Here is a 22,872-nt window from a genome sequence, read left to right on the forward strand (position 1 = left end):
TTAAAATCTGCCTTAAAGAAACTTTTTCACTTTGTACCTGCAAAAAGAAAGAAAGCAGGAAAGGAAGGCAGGAAGAGTGAGCATCATGCTGTGGGTCGATGAGACAGGACTTCCATCCTGGGCTTCTGTCACTAAAAAACTTTTTGCCTACATCACAAACCAAGAGGAGAAACTAGATTTCCTTGGTCCTAAATGAGTCTCCACAGGGATTACCCACTGCCTTGCAACTCAAACTGTGGTCCCCGGGACATTGCTGTGATACTACCTGGCAGCTTGTTGGAAGTGCAGAATGTCAGGCCCCACCGAGACCTATTGGATTAGTATCTGCAGTTTAAGAAGATGCCCAGGTGATTTGTAGACACATTTGTTTGAGAAGCACTGTCCTCATCCATCACTCCCATACCACGCTTGTAACTGCTATCTGGGGGCCCCAGAGTTGCGAACCCCTGCCTTGTCATGTAAGGTTCTAGAGTACGTGGATAGCTTTTAAAGCTCCTCAAGTAATTCTGATGCAACCAGCCCAGCAGCAGAAGAAGCCCATTGGTCCAGCCTATGGAGGCCAGCCTCCTTGGGCACAGAGCAGCGTGCGTCTGCAGGGGCGCTTGGAGAATATCCAGCACAACTTCTCCAGTTTCAGCACCCTAGCATCCATCTTCCACACACGTTCACATCTGTCATTCTAAAGCTGATCATAGCAAATCTGTTAGTGGTACCCTATTGTCCTCAAGATCAAATATATCTTGGCAGAATACATATATCTCTTCCTGGTCAGGCCCCTGCCTGTTTTTCTCATTTCACTTTACCTCACAGCCCCTCCCAGGAGCCAGACCAAACCCCCCGCCACTGCCAGAACACACAGAGCCTTCACCCCTCCACGCCTTTGCTCACACCGTTCCCTCTGTCTGGAATGCTTGTCCCTCCCTCATGAGCTCATCCTTCAGGTGCTCCTGTAGTAACTGTGCCTGTCCTTCATTGTTCCCATAACCCACATGATTTGTTTAATGTGCATCTAGAGACTGCCCACAAGTAAAGGGACCACATCTGTCTTGTCTGGACCTGGATAAGAGCAGTTTTGATTGGGGATGGAGATGAGGGAAGGAGGACAGAAACCTGATTGAGTGGGCTTAGGAGAGAATGGGAAGTGAAGAACTGTAATCTACAATCAGCAGACAATCCATTCAGTTAGTTTTGCTGTAAAGTGCAGCAGGGAAATGGAATAGGAACTAGATGGGGAAGTGGGGTCAAGAGAGGTTTTTTAATTTCTTTTTTTAACATGAGAGAAATAATAGCATGGTTGTAGGCTGTGGGAATAATATGGAGGGAAGGTATTTGATGACACAGAGAGGAGGGGAAAATTGCACAGCATTTGAGTCGGATGGAGGTGCACGAGGAAGGGCCAGCTCTAAAAGGAGTGTGGACTGGCCATCTGTGGTAATGGAGAAATCACAGAGTCCCCAGGCTCAGATGCTGGAGGTGGTGGAGCCTGAGGATGTTCTGCTGGTCTCAATGAAAGAGGGGGGAAGGGAGATGTTGGGGGCAAGGTGATTGCAGCAGGTGTGAAATAGATGTCCAGGAGAGAGGCAGCGCATATGGACCAGGGAAATGTGATATGATTGCTGGGAGATGTTAAAGCCCAAATGTTGTTAGTGGTCATGAATTTCAAAGTGAGATTGATCAGCATGGTTGTGTATTTTTCTCTAGCTAAGTTAGTTGCACAGGTACCAGCGGAGAATACATGGAAAGACAGACATGATCCCTGTTCCTCCTGGAGATTATGTTTTAGAAAGGAAGATGGCATTAGACCAATAATTCCTTGTTTAACTACAGTGTGATGATTGCCATATCGGAAAACACAGAGGGCAAGGGAGCATCTGACAGAGCTGCCTGGCCTAGCCTGGGTACCTGAAGTGAGCCCTTCATATATGGAATGAGGTCTTGGAAAGACCCTAATTCTTGCCTTCTTTTGTTGTTCGAATTACAAATAGCGTGGTGCAATAGCAGAGTAGTAACACGTTATGCCATAATTTTGTGTTTCTTAATGATCTGCTATGACTTTCATTCTAATTGTCATATAAGCTGTCAATCAACCAGGAAAAGTGGCATTTGCCGAGGACTTTAGAGCCGTCTAAGTGGACCTAACCAAAGGCAGGAAGGACTGAGGAAAATAGGCAGTACATGTAAAATGCACAAAGTGTATCTTCTCTCTCTTATTCCATTCCCTTTATGTTGGATCGTCCCAGAAGATGTGGACAGTTGTTTAAAGATTCATGCCGTGGGAAGAGAGAACATATCTTCCTGTAACCCATGTGCAGCACAATAGAGTGTGGTTTAGTGGAAGGAGGTGGGAATTGCCAAGAGGGGCTGTTGGTTATTGTAAGTATAGTGCTAGAAGGTTTTAGTAGTAAAGGGAAGCCACTGCTTCTCAGCCCGCGGTCTCCAAGACCCTGAGAAAATGTTCAGATTTCGAGTGAATTGTTGAAATAGTACCTAGGAGGAAATTGCCTCAGAATCTTGAACCTTGTAAACCCAAACCTGTAGAGGGAAGAGGTAAGGTCTGATTGAAATTCTTTTTTTTTTTTTTTTTTTTTGAGGAAGATTAGCCCTGAGCTAACTGCTGCCAATCCTCCTCTTTTTGTTGAGGAAGGCTGGCCCTGATCCATGCCCATCTTCCTCTACTTTCTATGTGGGATGCCTACTACAGCATGGCTTGCCAAGCGGTGCCATGTCCGCACCTGGGATCCAAACTGGCGAACCCCAGGCCGCCAAGTGGAACGTGCACACTGGGCCACTGGGCCGCCCCCTGAAATTCTTTGTAACACCGTTTCATGAGATAAGGGCCGTCTGATGCCAGCCCTGTCACTGGTAGCCCCCATGAGACCTCTCTCAAATCTGGACAGTCAGGTAACACTCTGGGACCCTGGACCAGCAGCATCAGCACCACCTGTGAGTGTGTTAGAAACAGAACTCATGGGTCCCGCCCCAGACCTACTGAATCCGATTTCTTGGAGTGGGGTCTAGGACCTGCATTTTGACAAGATCCTCTGGTGACATGTATGGCACATTAAAGTTTGAGAATCAATTACCTAAACTGCTATTGCTCTTTCATCCTAGTTCTTTTTTTAAGCTAGTTTGTTAAATACTATCAGAAATAAATTACTCCTCCAGCTCCCCCACGACTCGAGAGAGATGCCAAGAAGCAAGAACAGGGGCAGTCACACCGGGAGAATGAGCAGGGAAGGTTTCAAGAGCTTTCCTAAGAGGTCAGAGCAGGATTCTCTACCTTGGCACTGTGACATTTGGTGACGATAGCTCTTTGTTGTAGGGAGCACCTGGGCACTGCAGGACGCTCGGCAGTTTCCCTGGCCTCCACCCACTAGGTGCCAGGAGCACCCTTCAAGTTTTGGTTTGAGACAACTAATAACGTCTGAAGACTTTGCTAAATGTCCCTGGGAGGGGAGAGCAGGCAAAACCGCTCACCTCCTTGAGAACCACAGGCTTGGAATGATGGACAGTGTGCGTGTCTTCAGAGGGGGTTATCAGGAAGGGAATATTTACAGGAGCAGTGGAGTGGCCTTCATAACCGGGGCAATAATCTGTGCCAGCCCGCAGGGCTCACCAGGCGTGGCGTGCATTTTGCATGCATTACTTCTTTTAATCTTTACAACAAACACGTGTTTGTTATAAAGCAGGTACTGTTTTCCCCCACTTTATGCATGAAGAAAAGAAGGTTTAGAGATTGTCACACGGATGAGTGATAGACCGGGGATTCAATCCCAAGGCCATTTTAACTATTACGCTGTGTTGCCAATCCTGTACATGTATGTATATATGTATCTTCTGTATGTCTCTCTCCATCTATGGGTCTGTTGGCCTTTCCCTGTCTATGTTAGGAATCTGGGAAGGATTGGAGAGGACAAACATTTATTGGCCAGGGCCCCAAACAGACTTTCAAAACTCCTGAGGTGGTGGGACAAGCAGGTATCCCGGTGCGGTGTCTTCTCTCATTGCAGCGCCCCTCCCTCCCCCTGCTCCCCTCTCCCAGCCCCGCGGGAGACTTCACCCGCTGCTTCCCCCACCTCTCCCCTTCCCTTGGTCGAAGACAGGTCTCTGCGTACCTCTGCGACCTCTCCCCGGGGGTCGCAGCGTGAGCCCGCTGCACACACCTGCCCCCCACCCCCCAGCCCGGTGCCAGGATATCAAAGGCTCCAGCTGGCCACGGCCTGGGGGGCAGCTGCACCATCAAAGGGAGCCGCTGGGAGGGGACTGCGAACAGGACCTGGAGTTCACAGGAAAGGGTAGCCTGAGCCGGAGATCACTTAGCAGTTACCGAGGCCCCGCGGGTGCCAGGGGCTCCGCAGAGGGTCAGCGCCTGGGAAGCTGGGAGAGAGCGCAGCGCTCTCTGGATCTCGCTTTCTCCGTTGGTAAATTGAGGGCATGCGACCAGATGGCCTATAAGAGAGAGTGTAGCTCACAGGGCAGCGGTTTCTCAGCCCTGCTTGTGCGTTGGAATCACCTGTGGAGAGAGATGCCGGCTCTCCCCGCCCTCGTCTCTGATTCGATCCGCCCTGGGGCCCTAGCGCTGTTTAAAAACGCAGGTAATTGCAATGCACAGCCCTAAAGGAAAAGCTGTGGGGCTGGAGTGAGCTGGTGTTTGGGCCCCAGCTCTGTCATTGTGAGATCCCAAGGCGGTTACTTAACATCTCTGGGCCTTAGTTTTGCACATCTGTAAAAATGGGGATTATGATATCTTCCTCAGAGGAGTAAAACAATAAATGTAGCAATAGGTACATTGGTAAAGTGACAGTCCCTGGAAGGTGTTCACTGAGAGTAGACCCCATCTACAGCATCCCTCTGACATGCTGTAGGGCAGCGCTGTGCTGTTTTTCTTCAAAGAGGAATTTTAGTGTGCATTGGTTTAAGAAATCAAGAGAACTACTTCCTTTTGGACTCTATTCTCAAATATTGATCTTTTCATCTTATCACTCCTGTAATAGGGCTTGTAATGATCTTAATGTATGCAAAGCATTTGAAGGGGGGCAAAAGAAGATTATTTTAAGAAATGTTAGAAGGAGTCATAGCAAGATATTAACAGGGGTTGATTTGGGGTGGTGAGGTGGACAGTGTCTTTCCCCGTCTGCTTTCTGCTCTGTCTTCTACACAGTTCCATGCTCCATGTCCTTTGGTGTCCTCCCCTGGCTCTCAGCACAGCATCCAGTCACCTTACTGTGCCTGCCAAGACCTGCTTACCCACCCTGCTTGACCCTTTTCGTCACCCCTCCTCTCTTACCTTGGGCTTCAAACACACGCTGCTTTTTTTTTTTAAAATATACATAACATAAAACTTATTATTTTAACCATTTTTAAGTGTGCAATTCAGCAACATCAAGTACATTCACAATGTTGTGCAACCATCACCACTATCCATTTCCAGAACTTTTTCATCATCCCAAACTGAGTAGTGAAACTCTATACCCATTGAACACTAACTCCCCACCCCCTACCCCTGCCCCTTCTATTCTACTTTCTGTCCCCATGAATTTGCCTATTCTAGGTACTTCATGCAAGTGCAATTATACAATATTTGTCTTTTCACATCTGGTTGATTTCACTTAGCATAATGTTTTCAAGTTTCATCTGTATTATGTAGCGTGTATCAGAATTCCTTTTTACTTTATGTCCGAGTAATGGTCCATTGTATGGATATACCACATTTTGTTTATCCATGCATCTGTTGATGGATGTTTGGGTTGTTTCCACCCTTTGGCTGTTGTGACTAATGCTGCTGTGAATGTGGGTGAACAAGTATCTGTTGAGGTCCCTGCTTTCAGTTCTTTGGGGTGCATACCTAGGAGTGGCGTTGCTGGATCACATGGTAATTCCATGGTTAACTTTTTGAGGAACCACCAAACTTTTCCTCAGTGGCAGCATATTTTACATTCCCAGCAGCAATGCACAAGGGTTCCAGTCTCTCCACATGCTTGCTAACACTTGTTATTTTCTGTTTGGTTTTGTTTTGCTATAGTGGCCATCTTAGTGGGTGTGAGCTGGTAGATACAGGCTTTTTATCAGATCCTCTTCTCCAGCCCAGGGCTTTGCATCTATTGGTCCCTCTGCTGGAATACTGCCTCCTTCTCAGCCTTTAGGGGTTGGCTTAATTCTCACTTCCTTTGCAAAGTTGTCTCTGGTCCTCCAAACTAAGTTATCCTGCTTTTAATCTCTCTTATATTATTCTGTTCATTTCCTCTGCAGCACTTGCCATAAATTGTAATTATATAGCAAGTAATTTACTTTTCAAACTCCTGTCAACTCAAGGAAGGAAGGGGCCATGTTTGTGTGGTCACCTGGGGAACCCAGTTCTGAGCTCAGTGTCTATAGGAGCTTGTAGGGGAGGAAGAACATTCCTCTATTGTCTAGGTCCTTCTGGCTGGTCTAAGAATTAAACTGACATGAGACAGAATCACAGGAGAACATCAAACAAAGCTTAATAACATGTATACATGAGAGAGTCCAGGGAAAACTGAGTAACTCGCCAAAATGGCTGAAGCCGCCATCTTTAAATACCATCTTCAGCTAAAGACAAAGGAGGATGTTGGGGGTAATGGTTTGAGACTTCAAAGGGGAAGAAGGCAATTCACATGGAGATAGAAATGCAAATGTTTGATAAACAAGTATTTGCTGGCCATCTATAAACGATGTGACCAAGAGTCAGAACTTTGATAAAAATAGGCTCGCTTCTGCCTTTCTGTCTATCACACCTATTTTACATTGCACTATTGTTGTCTTAGGGTATTAGCTCCTTCCTGGAACAGGCTTTCTATCTTAAATTCTTTTAGGCCATTAGGGGGAAGGTCAAAGTTTTTTTTTAGAATCTTTTGTCTTTAAAAATAATCAAGCCAAAGAGACACATTTTGGGGTGGCCAATTCTTCTTCCCCGCAAGCTCAATAAATTGTCTCATGGAGCCTTGGGTCGTCTGGTACTCATGTTTGTGACAAGCTGAGGCTGAAGTGGATGCAGCGTGATAGTGCAGGTATTATTGCAAGTAAACCTGCTGGCTGGTAAAGGCAGAACACAGAACAAGGGTTTTGACCTTCAGTTTGTATTCTGAGGACATGATGCATTCAAGCTCCTCCCACTAGAATTAAGACAGCCTCCAGGGGTCAGGCAGCCAGCATGGGTATTCAGAGTGTGGGCCTTCCTGCTTTAGATTATATCCTGGCTGTATCACTTTCTGTCTAGTTTCCTTCATCTATAAGAAGGAAATCATAATATTACCTGCTCCCTAGACTTGAGGTGAGTATTCAACAAGTTACTATGTATGGAGTGTTTAGAACAGGGCCTGGCACATGGAAAGCTCTCAGGCAATGGTAGCTATTACTATTATTTATTAGCTTTCACTCTAATGCTAGAGACATAGATGGTAAGTGAGGGTGAAAAAGCTCTACCAATTGTTCCCTTCCGTCTACTGCTCAGGGATGGGTCTCGAAGGGGGCTGTCCGTCTCTCCCTCTGATCAGGTCCAGAGTTAAGGGAGTTTTAATTTTTTGGTTCTTGGTGTCTCTCCGGGACTGTTCTCCGATTGTGTGGTCCAGAGGGGGTCACGACACTCATTCTCCAAACACTGTTCCCCCAGGTGACTTGGGATAGATGGGAGGCTCTGCCTTCCACCGTGGAAGCCACAAGGGCCACGGATTGTCCCTCTTCCGTTGCTCAGAGCTAGAGCGTGGGCCTGTGAGCCACACCTGGGCATTCAGGTGATTCTTCCCTGGAATCTTGGGTCTGGATAGATTCAGGCATCGGTGTAGGGTTAAATAGAGACTCTTCTTGGCAGCTCTGGAAGGTTTGAGAGTCCATAGTGTGACATGAGTGTCCGGTGGTGGCAAGTAGTGATGAGATGATGATGCCTGAGGTGGCATCCTAGGCCAAATGGTTGATTTTTGTTCATTTTGTGACATGTCAATTTTATTTTACATTGAGAATATATAGATGATAACAAAACCTAATAGAAATTCACTAGTAGTTTTTTTAAAATAATGGCTTTATTGAACTATAACTCATACCATATAACTCATCTATTTAAAATCTGCAATTCATTGGCTTAGAGTATATTCACAGAATTGTACATTCATCACTAAAATCAATTTTAGAACATTTTTATCACCCTTTACCTCCCAAACTCTGTACCCATTAGCAGTCACTCCCCTCTTCCTGCCCAACCAGCCCCATGCGACACGAATCTAGTTTCTGTTCCTATGGGTGGCAATCTGTTCTTAAATCAGGATTTAACCTCTACCTTCTTTCCCTTGAGGGAAGGTTCCTACTTAAGTCTTGAGTTAGTTACCTACTGCGGCAGAACAACTTACCCCCAAATGTAGCAGCTTAAAACAACATACATTATTTTCTAACAGTTTTTATGGAACAGGAATCCAGTACAGCTGAGCTGGGTCCTCTGCCTCAGGATCTCTCACAAGGTAGCAATGTGTTAGCCAGGGCCGCAGTCTTACCTGAAGGCTGATCTGGAGAAGGATCTGCTCCCAAGCTCACTTACATCGTTGTTGACAGGACGTGGTTCCTTGAGGATTATTGAACTGAGGGCCTCATTTCTTTGCTGACTGTTGTCTGTAAACCATCTTCAATTCCTTGCCACAGGGACCTTCCAAACGTGGCAGCTGACTTCATCAAAGCCAATGTGAGAGAGAATCTGCCAGCAAAACAGAGGTCATAATCATTTGTAGCCTAATCGTAGAATTGACATTTCCTCAATGTTGCTATATTATTTTGATTAGAAGCAAGTTACTCAAGGAGAAGAGACTGCACAAGGCCATGAATACCAGGAGCTGGGGAGCATCGGGCCTATTTTGGAGGCCGTGTACCAAAACCCTATCCTGCAACCCTCCCATGAGTTCTGAAGGCTACTCAATATCTTTTTAGTACATTTCTTTTTGGCTTGGGCAGCCAGAATTGGTGACTCTTATTTGCACACAGACCAACTTGTTTGTTGCTTACTCTTCTGTAATTTTGTGATTTTAGTTTCTGTTGATCTAGCACCTTTCTCTATGAGATATGAGCTACTTGGTAAAGTTATCGACACTACTCATCACTCCTTTTCTTCCCCAAATTATCAGTTCTGTATCTGAACACTTCACCACCTCAGAGCCAGCTAGCCAGCATCCCTCGGAAAACTTGTTGGATATTACTCTCCAAAAATATCATAGAAGAGAGGTTTTGAACCTCTCTGATTAACCCTTTCAAAGTAGGAAAACTGAGTCTTCTTAATGAAACAGCCCATAAATCCTCACATCCAGCCCAGGGTTTTTGCAGATTATCCTCATTTGAGGTATGACCAGAAGGTTGCTTTCTTTGCTAGAGGTTCTGCAGATTTTTAGAAGCAGAAATCCAGTGCAAACTAGCTTAAGCAAGAAAAGGGAATTTGTTGGCTCACATAACTAGAAGAGATACTGGGGAGGCTCGCAGGATCAAAAGAAGAACTCGAGAGCTCCAGGGCTTGCAACCGCAATGCAGGCAGCTCTCCTAGCTCTTGTTGACATCTCCATCATTTTTATGTCTCACTTTCCTAGCCTCATTCTTTACTATTGCAATCATGCCTTAATATGTGACCTTTAGTCTTTGAACCAAAAGAGAGAGAAGGGTTGGGTCAGGTGTTTATTCCCAGGGCCAGGAAGATGGGGTATTATGCTAGGCCAGGCCTGGGTCACATGGCCACATTCCTGTTGCCAGAAGAAGGACTACAAAAAACCAGCAGCCACTACTGCCTGGTACAGTCTCTGACTCAAGCCCACTGTCAGTGCCCTGAGCATGGACAGACCAACCATGCAAGTGATCTCTGAAATATCGGAGATCCCAAAAAGGACAGGACAATGCCAAAGTCTGGTAGGGCCCTGCCTGGGAGACCGGGACTGGAAGAATTCGTTTTTGGTTAGTGTTTTTCATGGAGTCTTGGAATTCATTTTATTGCACCCAAGGTCCGGTGTCTTAGCCCACTGGCAAAATAGGGTCACATCGAATTTTTCCATTATAGATTTCATTTGTTCCCTAATTACTTGACATTTAGAAATAAATTATTGGTAGAAACTTGGAGGCCAGGGATGATGTAGAAAATAGCTATCCATTTCTTGGACTCATAACCAAGGTTAGATTACAATAACAAAAGAAGGCAGAGCTTTTTATTTACTACTATTTTCTGTGATTTATGGGCAGATTGTTGTTGTTTTGTGGGGTTTTTGGGGGGAGGAAGATTGTCCCTGAGCTAACATCTGTGCTAATCTTCCCCTATTTTGTATGTGGGACGCCACCACAGCACGGGTTGATCAGCAGTGTGTAGGTCTGTGCCCAGGATCTGAACCCGTGAACCCAGGGCCGCTGAAGCAGAGTGTGTGAGCTTAACCACTACGCCACTGGGTCAGCCCCTGTTGCTTTCTGTTTTTAACCTTTCAAGTAAGGAATGATTTGTTAAGTTCATGAAAACTACATATACTTAGAGACTCATTAATCTTAGTGCCAAAGGTAAGTCTTGTTTTTAGACCCATATAAATATGGATTAAGATAAAGATCAGTCAGACTTAACTTTTGGAAGTTGTAATATTGTGCTCCCTTTAAATATGTATATTGATGCTGAAGTTACCGTAGTAATTCTTCCAAAGGAGTGTTATAGTAGGCTCCCTAAGAACTTGTCTTGGCCTGGGACCATTTACAACTGCTTTGGGACGTACTCAGAGCTGACTTGTTCTGTGGCAATTCTTTATGGAGGGCCCTGCATGTGGTAAGTGTGAGAAGCAATTGTGTAGCATAATCTGCCTAATCCTACCTGCTCATAGCCTGGTGTAGGCCCCCCACCCCCCACCCCAGTAAGGAAGCAGCTCACTTCTAAATTTAGATTGGGATTCCTCATTCAGGACGACAATGGGGTGTTACCCTGTATCTCCCAGAGGCAGAGGGGAGTGCACAGGTCAGAACTCAGTTGCTGGTTCAGACAGACTTGGGTGTGACTCTTAACAAAGACACCTCCTAACTTTGTGACACTGGGAAATTAGTTAACTTCTTTAAGCCTTTGTTTTCTCATCTGTAAAATGGGGCTAATAATAATACAAACCCTATATGGTTGTTTGATGTTTTAATAAGATAATCCAAGTAAGACATTTAACATTGTGTGGGCACATTGCTTTAAACCACTAGAGTAGTTGTAATAATCTCAGGAGTCATGTATTTTTGGTCCCTATGTGTCCCCTTTCCTCCATGCACTTACACCCTCTCCTGTCTCCATACAAAGAACAAACCACTGCCACCACCTGGGGGCAGCATGGATTCTCTGGGCAGAGGCTTTAGAACTAGGCTGACCTGGTTTTATTTGCAGGATTTAACTCTCCGTGATCCAGGTCCTCGACTGTCAAATGAGACAATAACCAATGTTGTGAGGATTAGAGGTAATATGTTTAACTGTGTGGCAGGTAATAAGCTCCGCTGTAGGTTGGCTTTTTAAAAATTCCCCACCTGGCAGTCTTTGCCAGCCCAGGTCATAGTGATGGTGTGGGTGAGGGTCTCCAGAAGACATGTCTCAGTGGTCCCTGATGTTGGTTTTGTCCTCATTCTTCTTGGCCCTGAGCCAGACTTCATTGCTTTTAGGTCTGGCCTGATTTCCTTTGAACCAATGTCTATGGAGCCATGATAGTGAGCACTGCCATTTAGAAATATGCTCTTCATAGAATTCATCCTGGCATGGGTACCAGTTGAGAGGCAACGTAGAGATCAGTCTCAGCTCTACCAAGAGTGACACATAAAACTGAATTACAAATGCACACTAAAATGGTTGCGGCTTTGCATCGAGACTGGAAAGAAACATTAGCAAATGAAACATTTGTTTGCTATAGAAAAAATGTTGTTAAAAGGTCAGAGTTTCTTGAGGAGAGTTCTCTCTGCTTCTGTCTGGTAATGGAAAGCTACAAATCAAGAAAAAGGCGGCATTTTCGCAAGTTACTGATTCTTTTCATTGCAGATTCTTCCCCTGACGCCATTTCACATGGGTCCCTATTCAGGAGAGAAAAAAAGAATGGGGGATGTTTAAAAGCTCTGTGACATCTGCTGAGATTGTCCCTGCTTGTGTCTTGCAGCCTACTTCTGCTTCCTCCTGACGGCTCTGGGTGTGACAGCTGGTGCCCATCGCTTGTGGAGCCACAGGTCCTACAAGGCCAAGCTGCCTCTGAGGATATTTCTGGCTGCCGCCAACTCCATGGCTTTCCAGGTGGGAATGGAGGGTCCTCTCTGCCTTAGGGACTCAGCACAGATGACACTGTGGGAGGAGGCACAGACATGGCCCCTGTGGAGTGGACATTCCTCCACCCCATTCTAGGCTCAGTGGTCAGGCTCCCAAGCACTCCCTGTTTGTCCCAAGTTTTTTTTTTGAGGAAGATTTGCCCTGAGCTAACTACTGCCAATCCTCCTCTTTTTGCTGAGGAAGACTGGCCCTGAGCTAACATCCATGCCCGTCTTCCTCTACTTTATATGTGGGACGCCTACCATAGCATGGCTTTTGCCAAGTGGTGCCACATCTGCACCCGGGATCCAAACCGGTGAACCCTGGGCCACGGAGAAGCAGAACATGTGAACTTAACTGCTGCGCCACTGGGCCGGGCCCCCATGATTTTATCTTGTAGCTTTAGATAAATTTTATGAAATGTCCCCTGGGGGCTTTGTGCCCCAAGGCATGCTGAACTATCAAGGGGGAAAGGAGATTCCTCCCTCCAGAGTCCGTACGCTAAACATGGCCTGAAACCCTCAACATCTGTCCAGCTCTAATGAGGGCCAGGTTCCAAGCTGAGCATGCTGTATGCCTTTTGCATTTGATCCTCACAGGAGCCCCATGAGTCAGGTGTTACGTGCATCCCCATTTTACAGATGAGAAAACTAAGGCTTAATGAAGTTAAAGAACTTACCCAAATTATATGGCTAAAAAATGGTACATCTGGGATAGGAAAACGCAGATCTGACTCGAAAGCCATTGCTCCTAGAAAACGCATTCCTGAGGTCACCCTATAAGCCTGTGGTGGACAGTCTATTCAATATGGAGTTGGAAGACTCAGGATTTGAGCCTTACTCTGACAGTTGCTAGCTGTGAAGAATCTCTTACTCACCTTCAGTTTCTTCATCTGTAAAAATAGGAATATGACTTTACTCTCAGAGTTGTTGGGAAATTATTGAAAATTGCAGGGAGCTATCAAAATATAAGAGAAGGTCATCTCTGCACTAGGACTGGGCCATATCTTTTAGGAGTATTCCAGCCCTGGACCATTTCTCGCCACTTTGGGCACTTTCTGAGCTGCTGGAATTTGGTTTGATTGTGGATTTCTGTTTTCCCAGTTCCTCGTCTGATCCAGGCAGGGTGGGTGAGAACAAGGTGGTTTCAAAGTTTCTGCCCATATATGAGTACAGATGCTTCCAGGCCCTGTGTATTTTCACCTGTTGGGAAGAAATGGCGATTCCCAAAACTGCCAGGGAAACAAGCGACCCAGGAGCCTCTCTGTGACCCTCAGACATGCAAGTCACATGGCCACCTCTGCAGTGGGCCTCCTGTCCCTACAAGAGGGACAAGAGCATTTCTCTATGTTGACCATTTCTAAGCATTCGTTTGTGAATTGTGTCTAAGAATTCAATTCCCTATTGCAGGTTGCTCTCCTGCAGTTTGAGCATTCAGAAAACAAATAGGATCCGACACAATAGTTGACTTAAGCAACACAATTCGCATTATGCATTTCTACTGGTTATAATTCAAGCAGACAGGAGTTAGTGCCAGGGTCCTGGCAAGAAGCTGTTGTGTGCAGAGGAACAGTTGGCAGCTTCGTGGTTTCATGTTTCATGTTCTTCTGTTCTGTTGGCAGTGTGAACTATGCTGCCCTTTATTTTGACTTCAGCCATCTTAGTTCAGCATTGTGTTTTGTTTTTTGTAGCTATGAGTTATGGTAATGACAGTTTAGAAGCTCACTGACTCAGGTCTTGGATGCTATTTAGGACTTAACTTGGTAATTTTCATTTAGTTTGTTCAAGCGATTTATTATTTTTAGCCTCCAATTACACACTCAGGTAGTTGAAAGCACCTGTATTATTGGAATTTTTTTTCCAACATAAATGACTTGAAATTGAGAGTCTAACCTCTTTTCTCAATGAAACTATTTGTTTATATCAATTTTTGAGAACCTAAGTTTTCTTAAAAAACGTCACATAACAGAACATCACACAGTGATTTTAAATGTGGTTTGGGGAGAAAGTACATTGTAGAGGGTAGTACCCAATTCCTGCAATAAATTCTTGGCTCTACCATTTGCTAGATATGGGCCTTTGTGCAAGTCTCTGATTCTTTATCGGCAAAAGGAGCTAATAATACCTCACAGCGTTGTTGGGAGGATGAAATAATGGATAAAAAGTGCCTAGCTTATCATAGCACTCAGCGAATATCATCCCCTCTCTTCTTTATGAGAATCGTCACTCCATCTCATTCATTTCTGTATTTTAACGCCTATCATAGAGAAAACACTGAATGATTGTTTGTTAAATGAATTAATATTTTTAAAAAGTATTTTTAGCAATCATCATTTGTGCTGGATTTTTTTTCTTCATTTAACAAATATTTATTGAGCACCTACTATGTGGCAGGGACTGAGCTAGGTACAGTGGGCATAGTGATTAGCAAACACAGTCACAGTCCTTTCCTTCATGGAGCCGTCCATCTGGTGGGATATTAGAATTCCCACAATTTCCCAGTGGAAATGTCAGTGCTTCATGGATTTGGGGTTTTATAAGATGTCGCTTAGACCCAGGTAAGAGGTGTCTGTAAGATCAGCATAGGGCCGGCTTCCATACAATGCAGAACTGTGTCAGAGGGAAAGAATGCAGTCAATCCAGACCACTTTACCCTAAGAGGAAAACCACCTGGGAAAGCAAAAAGTCTGCTGTCATCTCCTAGTCTAGGGTATTGACTTAATGCAGAGTCTTTGATTTAGTTTCCCTTTGATGTCCCCAGGGTTTTTAAAGATTGTTCCAAAGGTTCTCTTCCAGTTTCTTCCATCAGAACGGTTATGCCTTTGGCCAAAAATGGACAAGTCACGCCATGGGTATCTCTGAGGATCAGGAGGGCTTTGGCTAGATGCTGCAAACAAGATCTTGATCATGAAGAACAATCTTCTTAAAAGTGGGACTTAAATGTTTGAAATTCCCTTTTCTCTTCCTCTGTAGAGGATGTATATGTACAGAGCAGGGGGCAGTAGTGGAAACGGGGGAGGTAGTTTTAATCTGAAAAGATAACAATGGGGCAGGAATGTCAGACAAGGAGCTATAATAATCCTCTGTCCCGTCTATACCTTTGCATTCAACATGGACCCCCTGAGTTCCTCTCTGGCCCTTCCTCCTTCCTTACCAGTAGAAGACATGTCAACCTAAAGACTGCTTGCAAACTCCTTATAATTATCCCCTACTCAAATATGGACCCAGCTGAGGGATTCCTGCCATCCATTGGTCTCCAAGAGTTCAGTTTTCACAGAGTAGCTAGGACTTTGGATTTGTGCTCTCATGTTCATGTACGCCCGCCTGCTGGCTGCAGCCGTGTCTCTTATGAAGTCAGTCCAACCAAAAGCACCTACGGATGCTTCAGCCCTGACTGTCCACATTTACTCACCAGATCCTAGTAAAGAGGTATTGGATTTCAAGCGGGAAGGGAGCCTAAGGGATTTAGTCTAAATCCTCTTATTTTACAGAAGGAATAAGAGAGGCTCAGAGAATGTCAGTCACTTGTCAAAGGTCACACAGCTAGTTAGTGGATAGACCAGACTGAAACCCAAGTCTCCTGACCCTCAGGCTAGGGATCTTTTGGCTGACCCATAGATCTCCTTATGTGATGTCCAACAATGTGATTTGTAGACAACTTATAGTTGGGTCTGTTTTTTATCCACTCTGACAGTCTCTTGTTTTTTAATTGGTGTATTTAGATCATTCACATTTAAAGTGGTTATTAACATAGATGGATTAACATCTACCATGTTTTTATTTGCTGTTCATTGCCTTTGTTTTTTGTTTCTTTTTTGTCTTCCATTCTTTTTCTATCTTCCCTGGTTTTATTTAAGCATTTTATATGATTCTACTTACTTTCCTCTCTTAGCATATCAATTATACTTCATTTTAATCTTTTTAGTGGTCGCTCCAGAGTTTTGCAATATACATTTACAACTAATCTAAGTCCACTTTCAAAGGACACTATATCCACTTCACAGTAGTGCAGTTAGCTTATAACTGAGTATTCCCAATTCCTCCTTCCTGTCCCTGTGACATTGCTGTAATTCATGTCACGTATCCGTAAGTACAATCACCAAATACATTGTTGCTATTATTATTTTGAACAAACTGTTATCTGTTAGATCAGTTAAGAATAAGAAAACTTAGAGATTTTATTTTACCTTAATTTATTCATTCTCTAACACTCTTCTTTTTTTATGTAGATCTAAGTTTCTAACCTATTCCATTTTCCTTCTCTCTAAAGAACTTCTTGTATTGTTTCTTGCAAGGCAGGTCTACTGGTGACAAATTCCCTCAGTTTTTCTTTGTCTGAGAGTTTTTATTTCTCCTTCACTTGTGAAGAAGAACTTTGCTGAGTATAGAATTGTAGGTGGGTTTTTCTTTCAACATTTTAAATTACTCCCCTTTCTTCTTGCTTGTGTGTTTCTTAAGAGAAATCTGGTATAATTTTTATCTCCCCTCTCCTATATGTAATGTATTTTTTTCTCCTTCTGGCTTCTTTTAAGATTCTCTCTTTGTCTTCGATTTTCTGCAGTCTGGATATGATATGCCTAAGTATAGATTTTTTGCTCTTTATCCTAATTGGTGCTCCCTGAGCTTCCTGGATCTGTGGTTTGGTGTCTGTCTCATTAATTTTGGAAAATTTTCAGTCATTATTACTTCAAATATTTCTACTGTTTTTCTTCCTCCTTCCCTCTCTCTCTCCTTTTCCCTCTCTCCCTCCCTCCTTTTTTCCTTTCCTTCCTTCCTCCTTTCTTCTCCTTTTGGTATTCCCATTACACATGTTACACCTTTTATAGTTGTCCCACAGCTCCTAGATAGTCTGTTCCATGTTTTCTCTTCACATTTCAGTCTGGTAAGTTGCTATTGATACATCTTCAAGCTCCCTGATTCTTTCCTTAGCCATGTCCAGTCTACTGATGAGCCCATCAAAGGAATTCTTCATTTGTTTATAGTTTTTTGGATTTCCAGCATTTTCTTTTCAATCCTTCTGAGAGTTTCCATCTCTCTGCTTCCATTACCCATCTGTTCTTGCATGTTGTCCACTTTTTCTATTAGAATCCTTAGCCTATTAGTCATAGTCATTTTAAATGACCAGTCTGATAATTCCATCATCTCTGCCATATGAGTCTGGCTCTGATACTTGCTTTTTCTTTTTAAATAGTGTTTTTTGCCTTTTAGCGTATTTTGTGATTTTTTGTTGAAAGCTGTACATGAGGTACTGGGTAAAAGGAAGGAAATAGGTCTGAGGAAATGGGCTTTAGTGTGAGGTTTTATGTTTATATGGGTAGGAATAGGGCTGTGCTTACTGTGAGCTGTAGCTGTGTTGTCAGAAGCTGAAATTTCCTCTAGTGGCCCTGTTTTTGTCTCTGCTCCATTGTCTTTGGGTTTTCCTACAGATTTTTCTTAAATAGGAATTAAGGCTTTTGGTTCTTTTGGTTGAAATCCTCTGTCATTTTATAGGAACCCTATTGATGTAGAAATAAGGGGGGAGCATTCTGTAGTCCTATGATTAGGTCTCAGTCTTTTGGTGAGCCTGAGTTTCCTTCCCTTCAGCTCAGTCAGGCTTTGGTAAAACCCCAGTTGATTAGACTCTAGTAACATAGTTTCCCCTGAGGACGGATCTTGCTAAGGAGGACAGAGAGCACCGGGTGTACTGTATTTCAAAATGGTTACTTTTCTTCTCTCCCTGCTGGGGAGAAAAGCCACAGTGAGAGCCTGGTAGGGCTCCTGGAGGTAAAATTCATGAAAGTGTGGGGCCCTCTAGGACTGGGCCCCCTAAGAGCTTTTCACTCGTAAGTTTGTCCACACTCAGCCTCCAGCAATTCATCAATTACAGCTTAACGTGTTCCTACCTGTCCTGGTGCCAGCTGCGGGCTTTTGCTCCTAGGCCTCTGCTTCCAGTAGGCTGTGATTCTCTGTAACTGCCTGTTCATCTCCCTAGTTTTGGGGGCAACAGTTTGCCCTGTGACCTCAATTTGCTGATAGATCTAAGAAGAGTGGTTGATTTTCAGTTCGTTCCGCTTTTTCCTTGTTGCAAGGATGGGAGTGACTGTTTCCAAGCTCTTTACATGTCAGATCAGAAAATGGAAGTTACAGCCTGATTTGTAAATATGTCAGATATGTCACATGGTCATGAACTTTGACAGGTATATAACAATGAAACAACAAAAAGAAAATTATTGAGTGCTAACTACATACCAGCACTTCATTAAGTACTTTATGTGGTCAACTGATCATACTCCTACAGGATAGATACTGTTATTTTCCTCATTTGATAGGTGAGAAAATTGAAAGAAAGAAACTATGTAAGCTGTCCAAGGACATACAGATTTAAGTGACAAAAGGGGATTCAAGTACCGGCGACTTGACTGCAGAGGTCCCCCCTCACTGTGATGCTCTCATGCCTCTCCCAGGATCCAAGTGTATAGTTATCCTTTCACTCAGCAAATGCACGTGCTAAGCATTGTTCCTGGCACTGGAGAACAAGACAGACAGGTCCCTGTCCTCTTAACGTGTATGTTCCAGTGGAAGAGGAGCATAAACAAGTAAGCAAATGAATAAACAAGTTTTTTCAGAAAGGGAGAAGAATATGAAGAATTGAAACACGGTGATGTCACACAGTGCCAAGGAGCCCGCTTCTTTAGAGAGGATGGTCAGAAAAGACCTTGATGTGGAGGTGACGTTAGAGCTGAGAGAGAGAGAACAGGTAGGGGAAGAGCATTCCAGACAGAAGGAGGAGCCAAAGCAAAGTGGGAGCAAGTATGGTGTGTTCATCAAAGAGAAAGATGGCCAGTGTGGCTGGTCCATATGAAGGTGGGAGGTGGTCATAGAAGAGGCCGGAGAGGGGATGGGGCCCCACCAGTGCCACCAGGGCTCTGTCAGGCACAGCAAGGAGTTTGGCAGTTGTTCTAATAGCCGTGGAAGGCAGCACAGATTTTAGGCAGGGAAGCGACATGGCCTCATACATTTCAAAGGCACAGTAAACCTCAGACCACAGTCATGAGACCCTGGGGATGTTGAACAGATTCAGGATCAGAGACCAACCCCCAAGGCTGGCTCTCTGTGGGGTGTGCACGTCAAAGAGGGAGACTTGCATAAGAGGCAGTGCCCTCGAGGACAGCTTGGGGTGTTAGCAGCAACGGGTAGTGGTTAGAAGGAGAACAAAACACTGGAACAGGGCTGGAGGCTCAAGGATCCTTAACCTCATGTGGCCCTCTGTGTAGGGTCTAACTCTCACGGCAGAGATCCTGTTTCAGTGTTTACCACCTTTCCTAACCACGAGCCTAAGCTTTAAATGTACAGCCTTTCTTCTGCACGTCAGAAACAAGTTCACCTTCCTCCTTTCAAAAAGGGTGGTGGTTGTTGGTTTCCTTCCAGTGTAAACAGGCAGCAGCAGATGTGACCCTGATGCCCCGAGAAGTCTTCCTGCTGTGGTTTTGGAAAATGGCTTGCATGCCATGCCTCACGTTGTCTGCTTCCACAGCGTTTCGCCCTCCTGGGCACTTTTGGAAGTCGTGGGGAAAGGACAAATAGCTTGTGAAGTTGCTCGTGATGATGGTGATGTATGGATTCATCAAAGCCTTGTAGTTATATACATGCTGCTTTGCCACTCCGTCACTGTTGGCGGGATACAGATGGCGGGGGAGGAAGTGGGAAGTGAGAGAGAGAGAGGGAGAGAGAGAGAAGAAACTCCCCTGAGGCAGCTGCACGAGGCATGGCATTTTCTGTCTGTGTTACCTGGCAGGATTAACTACACTTCCCACCAGTAAAAACGTACCTTTTAAGGTAGAGCTTAAAATGGCTCCACCCCTCCTAAGATGCCTCATTTCCCCCTTTGTTGTGTATCTAGGTCAGTGAAAGCAGGGGAGATGAGTGAAATCATGCAAGAAAACGAACATGGAGGGAGTGAAAATGTGATAGCCTGAGATGGCCTGAGAAAAGAAAGTAATTCTTTAAACAAATGTGCCAACCAGTAGCGCTGGTCTGTCTCTCATGAGACCCTCCCCAAATGTGGCAGACACTCTGATTGCAGGTGTTACCCTCTTTGTGCAACGGATGTATTCCTAAGCATTTCAAAGGGATTAATTTTTTGTAAACAACAAAATATGTACTTTAAATGCTCACAGAGAGTTTTTATTTAAAGAAATACTTGGTAAAGTAGAGGGTATTTTTGTAAACAACCAGCTACCAGATTTTATATGTTATTTTGGTTCCATATTTATATTGAAAAAAAACCCCACAACACTTGTTTAAGATGAAATCCACATGCAGTCCTGTCAATTTGGAATCTATTCTGAAACATAGTTTCAAGCTAAATGTTTCACTCTGCCTTCTTTTCAGAAAGATCTTTAGAAGCGCTGAGACAGGGCATTTCTTCAATGTCCTCTCCTAGAACCACAGAAGGTTGGAGCAGGGGACCTTAGAAGCAGAGTCTAATCCCTTTTCTAACAACTGGAGAGACTAAGGCTCAAGCTTATTTTTGTTTGTTTATTTTCCCACGTTGTCTCCAAAAATATTTATGAGTGTTGAAGGAGACTGTGTCGCAATGCAATTCCTCGACGAGCTATTCCTTCCTGTACCTGCCACCAAGCATTTGGGCCGAGATAGCACACTGTCACTGCTTACTCTTTATTCCTCTGTTCTCCTGCCAGACACTCTTATGTTGCTGCTTTCTAGGTTTTCCAACCCACTGATTATTTTGCATTTTGGATGATTTCTCTCCCAGCTGCCTTCATTTGCATTTTTCCTAAATCAAATCTCATTGTGATAATTCCTATTCATATTTCTAACCTCTTTAGATCCATCTGTGTTATTTCTCTGTCCTCAGTGATGTCTGCAGCACCTCCTAATTTGGCAGCCACTAAAAATGTTATTAACAAAATGTGTGTGCCTTGTTCCCAGTCATTAACGGAGATGCTAAATAAAGCTAGATCTAACAGATACGCTGGAGCCTTCCATTAGCTGCCTCCCCAGGCCCGCTCTCCTGGATTAGATATTGAGCTGTTTTTCATCTCTGGTCCTTGTTTATCAAAGTTCAGGCTTTTCAATCATCCTGTCCTAGTTACTCTTAGCACCACCAGAGCTCTTGTCGTAGCAATGTTTCAGGGATGCTATTTTGCATGCTATATTAAGCTCCAAAGATAGAATAGCTGCTGGAGTCATTGAATCAACAATTTCAATTAATGGTAAAATTCATGCAGTTTCACGTGCCAGAGGAAATGTCTAGCCTTGCTTTTAAAAACATTTGATTATCTTCATCTTACTTTTTGTGTAAATCTGTTAGTTAATTCCCTTCGAATTTAAAGGTGCATAAAGCACTGCCTGCTTGTAGGGAACACGAGATGTATAAGAAATGGCCCTTGTCATGAGGAGCTTACGATGTGACAGAGCTGGCTAGACTTATGTATAATAAAGAGGGACTCTTACAAGACAGTGGGGAGATAAATTGCTCCAAAGCTTCATACCGACTCGTAGGGCTGCAGAAATATGAATATGCGTTAGGTTATTAGCATAAAGCCTAATGTAGAAGGGGAGTTTTGAGCTGACACTTGAAAGGTGAAAAGGATTTACATAGGCGAGGAAGAAGGGTGGAAGGGAGGGGAAACCCTTGAGCAAAGGTGAAGAGAGAAGAATGATGACATACCGTATGGGGCCCCACGTAGTAGAAAATCAGTTTGACTGAAGGACGAAACTGGCTAGTCCAGTGTGTTGCAAATCCAGCTCCCTGCATGACCTGCCTCGCTGAATGTCTCTTAGGCACCTCAAAATCAGCGTGCCCCAAACCAAAGTTGTGACTCTACCCTCTCCCCCGAAACTACTTCTCTCCTGGTTTTCCCCATCAGAAATCTGAGTGTCATCCATGATTTCTCCATTTCCCTAATTATCTCTCATCCAATCTTTTAGCAATCTCTTCAAGTTCTCCTGCTAAATTATATCTTGAATCTGCACACTTCTCATCTTTGCTACCCTCTAGTCCAAGCCACCATCATTTCTTGCCTAGGCTACTGCAAAGCCTCATAAACTGGTCCTCCTCCAACACTTGCCCCTCTCCGTACTGCAGCCAGACAGAACTTATTGAAAATTGAACACTCTCTAGCAAGAAAAAAATATCTTTCAGTGATTTAGCGTTGCATTTGGAATGAAATCCAACCTTGCTGTTATGGTCTAGAAGGCCTTGTGTAATCAGGCTTTTGCATACCAGTGCTGTTTCCACCCCAAGTGGGTATGTTTCAATACAGTTCTGACACTAACCACCTGAGTTACCATCAGATCCCACAAGTTAAAGCCTCAGCTCTCCCCGTAACTGCCCTCGTTTCAGATACCAGTTGTGAGTGGGGTCACCAGGTCACCTGTACCTCTGACCAACTGGCTATGAATTCAGGGGTTCCCACAATTCCCTCTGGCTCAATCATCCACTGGAACAACTCATAGAGCTCAAGAAGTGTTATACTTGCTATTAGTTTTATTATGAAGGGTACAAATCAGGACCAACCACATGGAAGAGACACATCGAGTGAGTTCTGGAAGAGCCCTGGTCGCAGAGCTAACATGCCCTCTCCCCATGGAGTCGGGGTGCAT

General features: G+C 44.3%; 1 protein-coding gene across 1 annotated transcript in view; it reads left to right on the plus strand.

Annotated features, from left to right (window-relative positions):
- Positions 1–22,872, plus strand: part of SCD5 (stearoyl-CoA desaturase 5) — a 140,818-nt gene that overhangs the window by 75,932 nt on the left and 42,014 nt on the right. The window contains exon 2 of the mRNA XM_023637841.2: positions 12,123–12,253. Within this exon, the coding sequence (XP_023493609.1) occupies positions 12,123–12,253 (131 nt within the window). The remainder of the gene's footprint in view (positions 1–12,122; positions 12,254–22,872) is intronic.

Source organism: Equus caballus, chromosome 3 (assembly GCF_041296265.1).
Source record: "Equus caballus isolate H_3958 breed thoroughbred chromosome 3, TB-T2T, whole genome shotgun sequence".
NCBI lineage: Eukaryota > Metazoa > Chordata > Mammalia > Perissodactyla > Equidae > Equus > Equus caballus.